Source organism: Nicotiana tomentosiformis, chromosome 11, assembly GCF_000390325.3.
Source record: "Nicotiana tomentosiformis chromosome 11, ASM39032v3, whole genome shotgun sequence".
Lineage (NCBI taxonomy): Eukaryota > Viridiplantae > Streptophyta > Magnoliopsida > Solanales > Solanaceae > Nicotiana > Nicotiana tomentosiformis.
In genome coordinates, this window is record NC_090822.1 from 94,582,226 (window position 1) to 94,596,891 (window position 14,666).

A 14,666-nucleotide genomic window follows, 5' to 3' on the forward strand; every position below is an offset into this window, starting at 1 on the left:
CTACAAACTTCAGATCTACTACAATGGCCTTCCGCAAGTGTGATGATATTTCATGAAAAGATATGACTACTGCCGCATCCGCTGAGCTCAGTCATGTTGGCCTAATCACTCGGAGCAAGTTCAAGGCTAGTGGCTTGGATGGATCCGAATACATCGCCTCCTTGGAGATGGCAAATAAGAGCATATCTCACATGACGTCTGCAACCGAAATCTCTGGGGGCAACACCCCATTGTTGCTATTTGACGAACTTTCTCAAACAGCCTCCAACCTTGAGGATTTGGTGAATTTTCCAGTTTCAACGAAAGTCAATGCCTTAATGACTGACGCAACTAACGTGAACGAAAAGTTCGCCATGATGGAACCGACTATAGAATTCTTGAAGAAATCTGTTGAAGACAAAAACCTTCAAATCGCTCAACTCATGGACAAATTGGAGGCCTATGCACCTGGAGAGTCGAGCCATGTCTTTCCTCGTTCATCTATCTTTACCTCGCAAAAAACGGTTGTCGAAGAGTCTCTTTCTAAATTCAACATTCAGAAAGAAAAGCAATCCACTTCAGTTGCGGCGTTATCTATCCAACAATTGCAAGACATGATAACAAACACCATCAGAGCTCAATATGGTGGACCATCGCAAAGTTCGTTGTACTACTCTAAGCCTTATACGAAGCGGATTGATTTTCTAACTATGCCAACTAATTATCAACCACCAAAGCTGTATCAATTTGATGGCAAAGGAAACCCAAGGCAATATATTGCCCATTTTGTCGTGACTTGTAGCAGTGCTGGAACGCATGGTGATCTTTTGGTAAAACAGTTTGTTCGTTCGCTGAAAAGGGAACACATTTGACTGGTATATTGACTTAGAGCCCGAATCCATTGATAGTTGGGAGCAACTTGATAAGGAATTACTCAATCATTTTTACAGTACCTGAAGAATTGTAAGCATGATAGAGTTGACAGGCACTAAGCAAAGGAACGACGAGCCCGTGGTGGATTACATCAATTGTTGGAGAGCATTAAGTTTAGACTGCAAGGATCGCCTTTCAGAAATATCTGTTGTAGAGATGTGCATTCAAGGAATGCACTGGGGCCTTCTATACATCCTGCAAGGGATCACACCATGAACTTTTGAATAACTTGCAACACGGGCGCACGAAATGGAGTTAAGTATCGCAAGTCATGGAAATGCATCTCCATTTGCTGATCAGAAGGAGTACAAGAAAAATGTTGCATCAAAGCACCAAACCAAAGAATCTATAGTGGTGAAAGCAACCTCTGTGAAAGTCATGACCAAGCAAAAGGTGAAGGAGGATAAGACCCCAAGTCCATATCCCAAAGAGGAAAAACGCCGTCCCACCTAGAAGGAATTAGAGATGAAGGTTTATCCGTTTCCAGATTTAGATGTACCCACGGTCCTTGATGAATTGCTGGCCAAGAAATTCATCGATCTCCCTGAATCAAAAAGACCTGAGAAATTGGTAAAGTTGGTGATCTGAAATACTACAAGTTCATCGCGTCATTAGCCACCCTACAGAGCCCACCCTACAGAGAAATGCTTCGTATTAAAGGAGAAAATCATGTCTCTTGTAAGTGAAGGAAAAATCATCATAGATATGGATGAAACAGCAAATGTAAACCATGCAAGTGTAGCGCCCAAGGAAAATAAGCGTTCAAGGTTGCAGAACGTGTCAAGCACCGCCTTCTTACAATTCGGAAGTTTCGAGCCCGTTGAAGTTGATCTTCCAAGGAAAACTCTTGAAGGTTCACTAGAGCTGGACACTTAGTCCAAAGACAAAGATGATAAGGGTTGGACTCTAGTCACTCACAAGAAACAAAAACATCAAGCAGTTTTTAGTATACGTCTCCTTGTCCAAGAGCAAAAATAAGTGATGTGGATAAGCTATAACTACCAAGAATTATCAAATCTTCTATTGGCAAGAAGATTAACTGTGCCTTATCGCCAAAGTTCCGAAAGCCCATCACATTGCATGAATTCTTTCCTAGAAAATTCCTTCATGGAATTCATGTTTGTGTAACTCATGTAGTTTCTAGTACTGATGAAACAAAGGAAATCAACGATGAGCTTGCTCCAATGTAAACACAAGAACATCATGATAACGAAAAAGTTGTCACATGTTGTGCAGCAATTTCCTTCACAGATGATGACTTGCTGCTGGGGTCTAAGCCACATGACAGACCTTTGTTCATTATAGGCACCATTTGGGAACAACATCTCAATCGCATACTTATTGATGATGGTTCGGCTGTCAACATCATGCCGAAGATGGTGCTAAAAAGCTTGGGATCTCTATCGATGACCTATCCAAAAGTAACCTAACAATCCAAGGTTTCAACCAAAGAGCACAACGAGTCATATGTATGATCCACATAGGATTATCCGTTGGTGAGATGAAGTCAAACACATTGATTCACATCATAGATGCTAAAACATCATACAACTTGCTGCTTGGACATCCTTTGTAGTTGCAAGAATATGTTTTTTCGAGAAAAGGTCTTAGATTCATGAGAATGGAGTGGTATCATCTACTTTGCATCAATGTCTGAAGTACAGAAGGGATGGAGAGATAGTCAAAATTGATGCAGACGTCAATCCCTTTACTGAGACAGAGTCATAATTTATAGATACAAAATTCTACCTAGATTCTTGTAAACCGAGTGTGGAGAGACCATCATCAATCGACAAAGTTGAGGTCAAGTCAGAAAAAGAAAATGAGGCTCAATGGACTACCACCAAGCTGCCTAAGAAGGGAATTGAAGAAGTATCCATTAAGCTATCATCATATGAAGGTGACATACATACAAAGACTGATAAGGAGCATCTAATTTTTCGTTATGTTCCACGTGAGCGTCAAAAGAAAGGACAACCTATATTAGAAGAATGTACTGCAAAGAAGAAAATGAGTCATATAGCGACCGTCCTAGTTGCACAAATCCCAACTGTGACTTGTGAGTCTGCTAAAGTCAATCTTTAAGCTGATAAAATAAAAGAAAACTTTGATCCAAAGGCCTTCATACTGCTTTAAAAGTCTGATTACGACTTCTCCAATCCATCAAAACTAAGAGAACTCAAAGATGAAGTCACTAGTGAAAACATACATGGGCTCAATGAGTCCCAAATGAAGTTGAGAAAGGAAGGCCACTACGTTGCCACTCCAAAGTTTGGGTTGGGATTCAATTTGGCAGAGCATCTTTGAATTTCATCTAAGAGAAACAAAGAGATAGCTTCATCACAACACACCTCGGTAGAGGAGATGAAGGAAGTTAAGGGCAAGAAAATAAAAAAACGGGCTTCAGTATTTGATCACATTGGAGACTCAACCCCTCGGGTCTCGGTGTTTGAAAGGCTAAGTCACAAAGGTGAATGTGTATCTTCCAAACATCTAAAGGAAGTTTCCACTACCTCAAAGGCCTTCGTCTTTTATCGCCTGGGAACCACAAGGAAGTCACCATCTAGAAAGATCCAGTCAAAACATAAGGAGCAAGTCCATGAGGAGCGGGGTCATTTTGAAGTTGTTGTTGACAAAGAAATCTGTAGTGCTTGCCCATCATGTATGAAGAGGAAGTCTATTTTGTCAAAATCCACAGATGGTCCACTGAAGGTGCAAAGGAGAACCATTATTTACACTTACCAGCCTCGTAAAGAAGCAGAGAAAGAGAAAGAAGCCATGCCGACCATCCAAGGAAGTCAAAGAGAAAAGCCAGACTTTGTGGAAACATCCTATCACATAACTGTGGAAGATATCCCATACTTTGACATTGATGATGAATTACACGAGGCCCCCCTCAACTAGAAGATGGTGGGAAATGAACTATGGATGAGCTTAAGGAACTAAATTTAGGCACTCCGGAAGATCCACGCCCCACCTTCATTAGTGCGCTTCTTACTCCTCATGAGGAGGAGGAATACTCCAAGTTATTGACCGAGTACAAATATGTCTTTGCTTGGTTGTATAATGAAATGCCTTGTCTTAGTCCAAAGGTAGTCATTCATCATTTAGGGATCAAAAGTGAAGCACGCCCTGTGAAGCAGTCACAACGCATGTTTCGACCCGAGCTAGTACCACAAATTGAAGTCGAAGTCAACAAGCTCATCAAGGTGGAATTTATTCGAGAGGTACCCAACATGGATATCGAATATTGTACCTATCAAGAAGAAGGTTAGTCAAATACGTGTTTGTGTTGACTTTCGAGACCTAAACAAGGCATGTCCGAAAGATGACTTTCCGTTACCAATTATTGAACTCATGATTGATGCTACAATAGGGCATGAAGATATGTCATTCATGGATGGGTCCTTCGGATACAATCAAATCAGAATATCTCCAAAAGATGAAGAGTGTACTGCTTTCTGAAATCCAAAAGGGATATACTACTACAAAGTGATACCCTTTGTCTGAAGAATGGTGCCACCTACCAACACGGGATGCAAAACATCATTGACAACATGCTTCATAAGAAGGTTGAATACTACGTCGATGACTTGGTGGTAAAGATGACGAGTAGGCGTTACCACCTTAAAGACCTCCAAATTATTTTTGAAAGGTTAAGAAACTTCGACCTGTAGATGAATCCACTCAAGTGTGCATTTGGAGTTACCTCAGGAAAGTTTCTTGGCTTCATCGTGGAATTAAAGTTGATCCCGCAAAGATTGACGCCATTCAGAAAATACTCGAGCCAAAGAACTGAGGGAGCTTCAAAGTCTCCAAGGAAACTTAGCATTCATCCGGAGGTTCATCTCTAATTTGGCCGGATGGTGTCAACCCTTCAATCATCTATTGAGGAAGGATATCCCTTTTCATTGGGATCAGTCATGTCAAAATGCTTTTGAAAGTATCAAAAGATACTTGCGAAATCCACCTGTGTTAGGGGTGCCAATGCTTGGGAAGCCATTGATACTCTATATCGCGGCACATGAATATTCACTTGGGGCACTACTTGCTCAAGAGAATGAGGAAGGGAAGGAACAAGCCTTATACTACCTTAGTCGAACTCTGATAGGAGCTGAGTTGAACTATACGCCTGTTGAGAAAATATGCTTAGCGTTACTTTATGCGATAAAGAAGCTAAGTCATTATTTTGAAGCATACACCATCAAACTCATCTCTCGAGTATATCCCGTGAAGTTTGTGATAACTTGACCTATTCTTTCTGGACGCATAGAAAGATGGTCCATATTGTTTAACCAATATAATATCACATACACACCTCAAAAGGCTATGAAAGGACAAGCACTAGCTAATTTTCTAGTTGATCACCCTTTTCCGGTGGAATGGGAGCTTTCTGACGAGTTTCCAAATGAAGACGTTTTGTTCATTGAAGAATTACCACCATGGACAATGTTCGTCTTAATGGTGCGGGGGCAGGTGTTGTGTTGATCTCTCTAAAAATACAAGTCTTGCCATTCTCCTTTGTTTTAGGTGAAACATGCTCCAACAATGCTGCAGAGTACCAAGCTTTGATCATCCGTCTAGAAATGGCATTAGACATGAATATTCTACAGTTGGAGATCTACGATGACTCTAAGCTGATCATCAACCAACTTTTGGGGAGTTACGAGGTAAAGAAGGAAGATCTCTTGCCACACCATCAATATGCTTCTGGTTTACTTGAAAGATTCGACCAAGTGTTCTTAAACCACGTCCCAAGAGAAGAAAACCGAAAGCCTGATGCTTTGGCTAACTTGGCCACGATGATGGCACTTGGAGAGAATGAGTCAACAAAAGTATATGTGTGTTATCGAACTAGACTTATTGATCTTCAAATCAACGAAAGCCATCATACGCCTGTTCGAGTGATTGAAGAAGAAGATTAGAGGCAACCATTGATAGAGTACCTTGAACATGGAAACTTACCTGAGGATCTGCGACAAAGAACAAACATCAAACGAAGAGCACCACGATTCATCTTCTATAAGGGGACATTATTTCGCCGCTCTTTTGAAGGACTATTCTTGCGAAGTCTCGACAAAGAATAAGCCTACCAAGTAATGGAGGAAGCACATTCTGGCACATGTGGAGCACACCAATCTGGTCCCGAGCTCCATTTTTGCATCAAGATGATGGGCTACTACTGGACGACAATGGTGAAGAATTGCATGGAGCATGCCAAAAGATGTCAAGCATATCAATTTCATGCCAACTACATCCACCAACCTCCAGAGCCTCTTCATCCAACTGTAGCTTCATGGCCTTTTGATACATTGGGACTTGACATTGTTGGACCGCTTTCAAAGTCATCAAAGGGACATATGTACATATTGGCGGCTACAGACTACTTCTCTGGATGGGCTGAAGCTGTTCCACTCAAGGAGTTAAAAAAGGAAAATGTTGTCATTTTGATCAAGTCATATATAATTATTAGGTACGACATACCAAGATACATAATCACTGATAATGTAATGTCATTTGACAATAAGCTCGTGAAGAGTCTGTGAGAGAAGTTTGGTTTCAAGCAACATAAGTCTTCAATGTATAATGCACCCGCCAACGTCCTTGCTGAAGCTTTAAACAAGACGTTTGGTAACCTTTTGAAGAAAGTTGTTACAAAGAACAAGAGAGACTAACATGAGAAAGTTGGTGAGGCTTTGTGGGCATACCGAACAACCTTCAGAACTGCTACACAATCAACTCCTTACTCTTTGGTGTATGGTGTAGAAGCAGTCCTTTCACTGGAGCAACGAATTCCATCATTGCGGATCACAATCCAAGAAGGACTCACGTCCGAAGAGAATGCTCAACTTTGCCTAGCAGAGTTAGAGGCATTGGATGAGAAAAGATTGAAAGTGCAACAAATATTGGAGTGCTATCAAGCTCGCCTAGCTAGAGCCTTCAACAAGAAAGTGCGGCAACGATCATTCCAAGTTGGAGACTTGGTCCTAACTGTTCGAAGACCCATAATCTGCAACAAATGCATGGGCAACAAGTTCCCTTAAAATGGGATTGGTCATATATTGTGAAGGAAGCCTATTCAAGTGATGCATACAAAATCGTTGATGCGTATGGTCTCAGAGTTGGTCCGATCAACAGAAAATTTCTGAAGTAGTACTTCCCATGAAAGTCGCCTATGCTCCTTGATGCATGAGCCTAAACTACACATTATTTCACTCCTTGATGTATGAACCTAAACTGGATGTTGCTACTCCTGGCCCACATGAGTTTAAACTGTGTACGACCCAAAATAAAAGAGTTTGCTAGGTTAAAAACCTAAAAAGAGGTGGCCTAGGCAAAAGTTAAGACCCAAAAAAAAAATAGGACATAAAAAACCTCGCGAGAGGCCGCCTAGGAAAAAAATAGGACATAAAAAAAAAACTCATCCCTCTCAACTATGATATGACTTGATCCTCTTCACCGAGGTACGTAGGCACCTTAGAGTTTCATTCTAAGTTCAGTTACATGAGTTTAAAAAAAGGGTTTGGCTGATGAGATTGTCACATTAACTCTTTATAGTATGGAGACATATATAAATACAAGAAAGAAGATAATTTGTGTTGAAGTGTAAAAGATATTTTATTGCTTCAATGTTAAAAAAGTTTATACATCCAAAAATGTGGAGACGAAAGGGATTAGATATCATCTTATACAAAAGCCTAAGTAATGAAAATGATCGTAAACTAGGCTTTGTTGTTGATGTCTTGAGTATTTTTCCAAGTTTGTATGATGTCTCCATATTTAATACACCATTCCCGATGTACGTCTCTCACGTTCAGTATTTGTGACGATCTCTTGACCATGGGTCTTGTTGTTAGGCCACGAGCATGATGTTGCTTCTCTTGTGCAAGTGTTGGTTGAAGGTCCCATATGAGAGAAGTCGTCGCTCATAAAAAAAAAATCAATCATCATGGGAGCCGCCATTTATGAACTCCAAGACTATCAAAAATTCAAGTGCAACAATTGGTGAAGGGTTGGCTTCACATGACAATCTACTACAATAATTCTTTCTTTCTTATAGAGATTTTGTGTGCTCAAAACTTTAACATATCCGCATTCTGTATGGCATCTCAGTCTGATATCCGGACCCATTGAGATCCTTTGCGAGTCTGCAAAAGAAATAAATTAATAAATAAGATTTGTGAAGCATTATAGCTAAATTTACTACATGCAAGATTGTAGAGTCAAATTCAAGAATAAAAAAAGAACATTCGCAGGACAACTTAGAGGGCATAGAGATGGAAAGCGATCTCAACAGACGACATGTTTAACTTTGAAAAACTACTGTGGTCTATCAGAAAGATATTCTGCCCCTAACATTTTGTATGTTGTAGATTTGGATGTCTAATTTCCAACAACATAAACCGTTTGCGATTTGGAAGCTCCTAGCTCAAGATACAATCTTTTTCGTCGGAAGTACACGAATCTGAAAGTTACTGTAGCCAGGTCGATTTTGAGAATTTTCTGTTTCCAGATCGAAATGCATTCTGCCATGAAATTCATATATGATGCAGCTCTATGAGCTTAATTACTTTCTAACGGCATAAACGGATCGCAATTTTAAGATTCCTAGCTCGAGGTATGAATTTTTCCACTGGAGCGCGCAAAGCTGGAAAGCAACAAGGCAGACGTCTAGATCAATTTCGAGAAATTGCTGTGGCCAATTTAGAAGGAATACTTATGTAATATTTTGAAGATTTTCTTATATCTGTGTCTTTTTTCCAATGGCGCAAACGGCTTATGATTTTGACATTCCTAGCCCAAGATATGATTTTCTTTATTTAGAGTGCGATAATCTAGAAATCAAGTATGGTAGATGGCTGTAGCAACTTCAAAATATTATGGTGGACGTTCTGAAAGGATTTTTACCATGGTATTTATAGATATTGTGAGTTTTGGAGTTTTCTTTCCAACAGTACAGATGGCTCGCGATTCCGACATCCGAAGCTCGAGATAGGAATTTCTCGATGAGAATGCATAAAGATAAAAAGCAACAAGGAAGACATCATGAGCGACTTCAAAATAATATTGTGGCCAATCTAAAAGGAGTTCTGCCATGATATTTTCAGGTGTTGCATATCTCGAAATTGTCTTTCCGATGGCACATACGGCTTGCTATTTGGACCCTAGTTTGAGATATGTACTTTCCAATGACAGCTTGCAGTGCTGTGAAGTCGAAATGACAGACTTATGCATCGCCTTCAAAAGTTTATTCCAACTTATCTTGATGGAATTTGGCTCTAAATTTTGGATATGTCGCTGAGGTGCAAGTTTGATTTTAGAACCAAGCGGATAACATTTTGGACACTCCATTTGTCCTCTTCGCCAACCTGCAAAGATGCGATGTGGCACATGTTCGCTCGGCCATGATGAAATGCAGTCTCTCCAAGTCTCCAAGAGTAGGGATTTTGTTGCCTAAGTTGGAAGGATACTTCATGTGTCTCTCGCCAAGCCTCAACAAAGAGAGGAGTGTTTTGTTTCAAGTCATTATGACATCTTCTGCATCTTCTTAGGGAGATCAAGATCACTGGAACTCTTTTGAAAACCTACAATGAAAAAATATTTTGGAGCCCATAGTATAATTTTTTGCTTTTGCGGATACGGTGCCAGTAGCACAATGCTTCAATTTGGCATAATAAACATCGAGATTAGCAACGGGATCTTCCAAGAGCAGTTTTCAACCGCTCCTTAATGATTTTAACTTTTTCCATAGCCTGATGCACGAGGTCTGGCCCTATCAACTTTGCTTCCCCAATTTCGAACCACTAAATGGGAGATCTACATCTCCTACCATATAATGCCTTAAATGGTGCCATCTGAATACTAGCATGAAAGGTGTTATTATAAGCAAACTCTATGAGTAGCAAATGATCATCCCAACTATACTGTTCAATCCAAAAAGTCTGAATGCCTACTTTGGCATCACGAAATCCGGGTTTTTAGGAAACATTTTAAGGGGCCTTACAGGCCTCAGCTTTCGAGCGACGACTACGAGAGCTAAGGCCAGCTTTTGCAGATATGGGTAGTGAGTTTGTGCTCCCGTTAAAATTTTGCTAACGTAATAAATGAGAGATTGCGTACCTTCTGTCACGACCCAAACCGATGGGAGGCGACGAGCACCTGGTACCTTACTCAACCGAGTACCAACCGTCCTCGAGAAATCAAACTACACTTCACATAGACACGGCCTTTTTAAATAACTCTCATAACTCATCACACCAAAAATATTTAAAACAGATTAAGTACAATACCGTAACATCCTAGCCTCAAGATTTGACTCAAAATCACCACGCATTATTTTTAACCCGCTCACTTACTCGAACATAGAGGTCAACAATATTACCTTTCCTTCATAAATCAAGTACCCTCACACAACAAAAGAGAGTAATTCCACACACAATAAAAATTAAGAACAATTAGGAACTCAAGATAGAAAGAATTCGCTCACTTTCAAAAATAACATTCATATGCCACAAAAGATGCACCATAGACTTGCTCGTAGTGTACTACACTACTAATTGAGATTATTCAGTCAAGGATCAACATGGAGAACATGTTGGGAAACGTGTCAGGCTAATAGAAGGGAAAACATATTTGAAAGAGAAAAGCAATAAATTACACAAGACAAGACAAGAGAAGATTTACGTGGTTCGGTAATTTTTGTCTATTCCACGGCCACACAAAGAATATCTCTTTATTAATTGAAGAGAGAAATAAGAAGTTGAGGAATGATTTGCAAATGAAAGTGCATACCCCTTTATAGGCATTTGAATGCCCTGCCGACGTAAGCGCTTACATCATAGGAATGCCGATGTAAGCGCTTACATCATACGAATGCCGATGTAAGTGCTTACATCATACGAATGCCAATGTAAGTACATATATCATAAGTTCATCTCTTTTTGATTTCTTTTTCTTTTGTTTTGTCTACTTATCTTTCTTTCACGTACAACAACAAGTTTGCTACTATCAATCTCCCCCTCAAACCTATGTTACATCAAGAAAGAAAATTAAAAAAAATATTTGCTATTCTCTGGTGGCACCTTCACGCTATCAGCCTTGAAGGCTAACTGAGGCAGTGCACAACCTCAATTTGTCAACACCGACAACTTTGGTCAACATGTCTGACGGGTTCTTCAATCCTAGTATTTTCTGCAGGGAAAGAGTTTTTTCACTTATCAACTCTTGGATATGATGATACCTCAACTGGATATGCTTCGATCTTGCATGAAACACTGGATTCTTGGCAAGATGAATGGCACTCTGGCTATCGCTGAAAATCTCACAATTGTCCTGCTCTTTAAGAAAATTCTTAAGCCAAATCATCTCTTTTACAACTTCTGAGATTGTCATGTACTCTGCGTCAGTGGTAGATAGAGCAACACTTTTCTGAAGTTTGGACATCTAGCTAACAACAGTACCACCCAAGGTGAACACGTAGCCTGTGGTATTTTTTTGACTATCCAGATCACCGCCTAAATGTGTATCAGCAAAACCTTGTAAGATAATTTTGCTCCTTTTAAAACAAAGTGTCATACCTGAAGTGCCTTTGAGATAACGCAATATCTATTTTACACATTCCCAATGCTCCTTTCCTAGATCTGACATGTATCCACTGACAACTCCAACTGCATGGGCTATGTAAGGTCTAGTGCAAACCATAGCATACATCAAACTTCCTACTGCTGAAGCATATGGAACTTTGGATATGTACTTCTTTTCTTCATCTGTATTAGGTGATTGGTCCTTCGACAGATTAAGATGGCTTCAGAGTGGAGTGGTTCTAGTCTTTGCATCATGAAGACTGAACCTGCTTAGTACCTTTTGTATGTGCTTTTCTTGAGACAATTTTAAGGTTCCTTCAGACCTGTTTCTGCTAATCTTCATCCCAAGAATTTGCTTAGATGGTCCTAAGTCTTTCATTTCAAACTCCTACGCCAGTTGTTGCTTAACCCTGTTGATCTCATTTATGCAAGATCCTGCAATTAGATATCATCAACGTACAATAGTAAAATGATATAGGATTTATCAAGATTTTTTATATAACAGCAATGGTCCATCTCACATCGTGTGAAACCATTATTATGCATTAATCCATCAAATTTGTTTTACCATTGTCGAGGATCTTGTTTCAAACCATACAAACTCTTCTTCAACTTACACACAAGGTTTGCTTTACCAGAAAACTTAAAAACCTTTAGGTTGCTTCATATAGATGTCTTCTTCAACGTCACTATGCAAGAAAGCAGTTTTAACATTTAGCTGCTCCAAATGCAAATTTTCTATAGCTACGATACTTAGCACCAACCTGATAGTAGTTAATTTGACTACAGGAGAGAAGATCTCGGTGTAGTCAATCCCTTCCTTCTACTGAAAGCCTTTTACTACTAATCATACTTTGTATCTCTTCTTACCATCATGCTCTTCCTTGACCCTGTACACCCACTTGTTTTTCAATGCCTTCTTTCCTTTTGGTAACTCTGTAAGTATCCATGTTTTATTCTTTAGAAGAGAATTCATCTCTTCTTTTATGGCTAGCTTCCACTTATCAGAGCTTATCACCTCCATTGCTTCAACAAAATGCTCTAGTTCTCCAGTATCAGTCAGAAGTAAATAGTGGAGAGAGAGAGAGTTAACCTATCTAGAGCATCCGTGACTCTTTTAGATCTCTTTAATGTAGGTTCGGGATTAACTGATCCCGAATTTGATTCAAGTCCTGACTCCAGATCTGGTTCTCTATCTGATTCTATCTCGGGTTCTAGTTCTGATTCTGATCCAGATTCAGCTTCTAGTTCAGCATCTTCAATTTCAGATCCAGTTGTAGTCTCTTTAGCCGCTTCATTTTCTGAGATATTTTCTAACTCAACTGTTTCAGATGTCGGTCTGATGGTGCTAGTTGGTTCTACTTTAATCTTGTCTTTGTACATAACATTTTCATTAAATGTGACATTCCTGTGTCTTAGGATCTTTCTATTCTGATCATCCCAAAATCGATAACCAAAATTATCATCACTATAGACAATAAAGAAATATTTCTTGGCCTTAGGATCAAGCTTATCTCTATCATTAGAGTTTACATGCATATAAGCAACACAACCAAAAATTTTTAGATGTGAGAGACTTACCTCCTTTCCTGTCCATACCTCCTCTGGAAGCAGTACAGAGGGTCCTTTGTTTTTTAGGTAAGCTGTCGTATTAACAGCCTCAGCCCAAAAATGCTTCGGCAATCCAGAATGTATTCTCATACTTCTGGCTCGTTCATTCAGGGTTCTGTTCATCCTCTCATCAACGCCATTTTGTTCCGGTGTTCCAGGAACTATCTTTATCATTCTGATCCCATTCTTAAAGAAGAATGCTTTAAACTCTTGTCTATCGTACTCTTCTCTATTGTCAGACTTCAGACATTTTAACTTTAGACTTGTCTGATTTTCCACTTCAGCTTTCCATATTTTAAAGGTAACAAACACATCAGATTTATTTTTCAGAAAATAAACCCATACCTTTCTTGTGGAATCATCAATGAAGGTGATATAATAGCGTGAGCCTCCCAGAGAAGTTACAGGAGCTGGTCCCCACACATCTGTATGCACTAGTTCCAGCTTTTCTTTCTTTGGCGTCCCTCCCACCTTTGAGAAACTAACTCTCTTTTGTTTCCCGTAAATGCAATCTTCGCACAAACCTAATTCAACATGCTTTAGGTTTGAAAACTTTTCTTTGGATGCCAATAACTTCATTTCCTTCTCACGACCATGATCAACTGTTGCTATAGTATCTCTCTGTATTGCAGTTGCATACAATGTTTCCTTCTTGAAGCCTCATGCCACAACCAAATTTCCTTTAGTTATCTTCCACGATCCGTTACCGAATGTTATTGTATATCCTTCACTGTCAATCTGACCCATAGATATCAGATTTTTCTTGAGGCCGGGAATATGTCAGACATTTTACAATTTCCATAGCATGCCTTGTGAAGTCTTTATATGAACTTCACCTTTCCCGACAATGTCCAGAGGTTCGCCGTCTGCTAGATAAACTTTACCAAATTTTGCAGTAATATAATTATACAATAATTCTTTGCATGATATAGAGTGAAAGGATGCACCTGAGTCCAGAATTCAAGATTTGACTGGACTGTCTGCACAACAAATTAGTGCATCACTAACTTGTTCAGCAATTGCATTTGCTTCATTATCATCCTTGTATTGATCGTTCTTTTTATTCTTTGGCTCTCTACATTGACTACTGTAGTGACCCTTTTTATCGCAATTCCAACACATAATGTCTTTGCGATTTTTGGATTGCCCTCTTCTTCTTGACTTTGATCTGCCACGACCATGACTTTGTCCTTTCTGGCTGTTTCTCCCCATGCTTTTGGTATTAAAAGCAGATCCTGGGGAATCACTTGATTCTCTTCGGTGAATATCTTAGCTTAGAACCAAGTCTTTAATATCATCTAATTTGAGTTTGATACTTCCCGATGCACTGCTAACTGCAGTTACTATTGCAGATCAACTCTCCGATAGAGATGATAGTAGAATCAACGCCCTCACTTCGTCATCGAATGTTATATTAATAGAACTCAACTGAGTTAATATTATATTAAACTCATTGATATGTTCCGTGATAGATCCACCTTCTGTCATCTTTAAGTTGAACAATCGACGTATCAAATACACTTTATTCAAAGCTGATGGCTTCTCGTACATATTTGATAA

The 14,666-nt window shown here is 39.5% G+C and overlaps 1 protein-coding gene across 1 annotated transcript; it reads left to right on the plus strand.

Moving 5' to 3' along the window:
* Positions 1–5,354: 5,354 nt before the first annotated feature.
* Positions 5,355–5,837, plus strand: LOC138901874 (uncharacterized). The gene has a single exon (XM_070189670.1). The coding sequence runs from the start codon at positions 5,355–5,357 to the stop codon at positions 5,835–5,837; it is 483 nt and encodes a 160-aa protein (XP_070045771.1).
* Positions 5,838–14,666: the final 8,829 nt, after the last annotated feature.

What these genes read in the sequence shown, in the direction of transcription:
- LOC138901874 (XM_070189670.1), top strand. Translation starts at nt 5,355, where the DNA reads ATGGACAATGTTCGTCTTAATGGTGCGGGGGCAGGTGTTGTGTTGATC.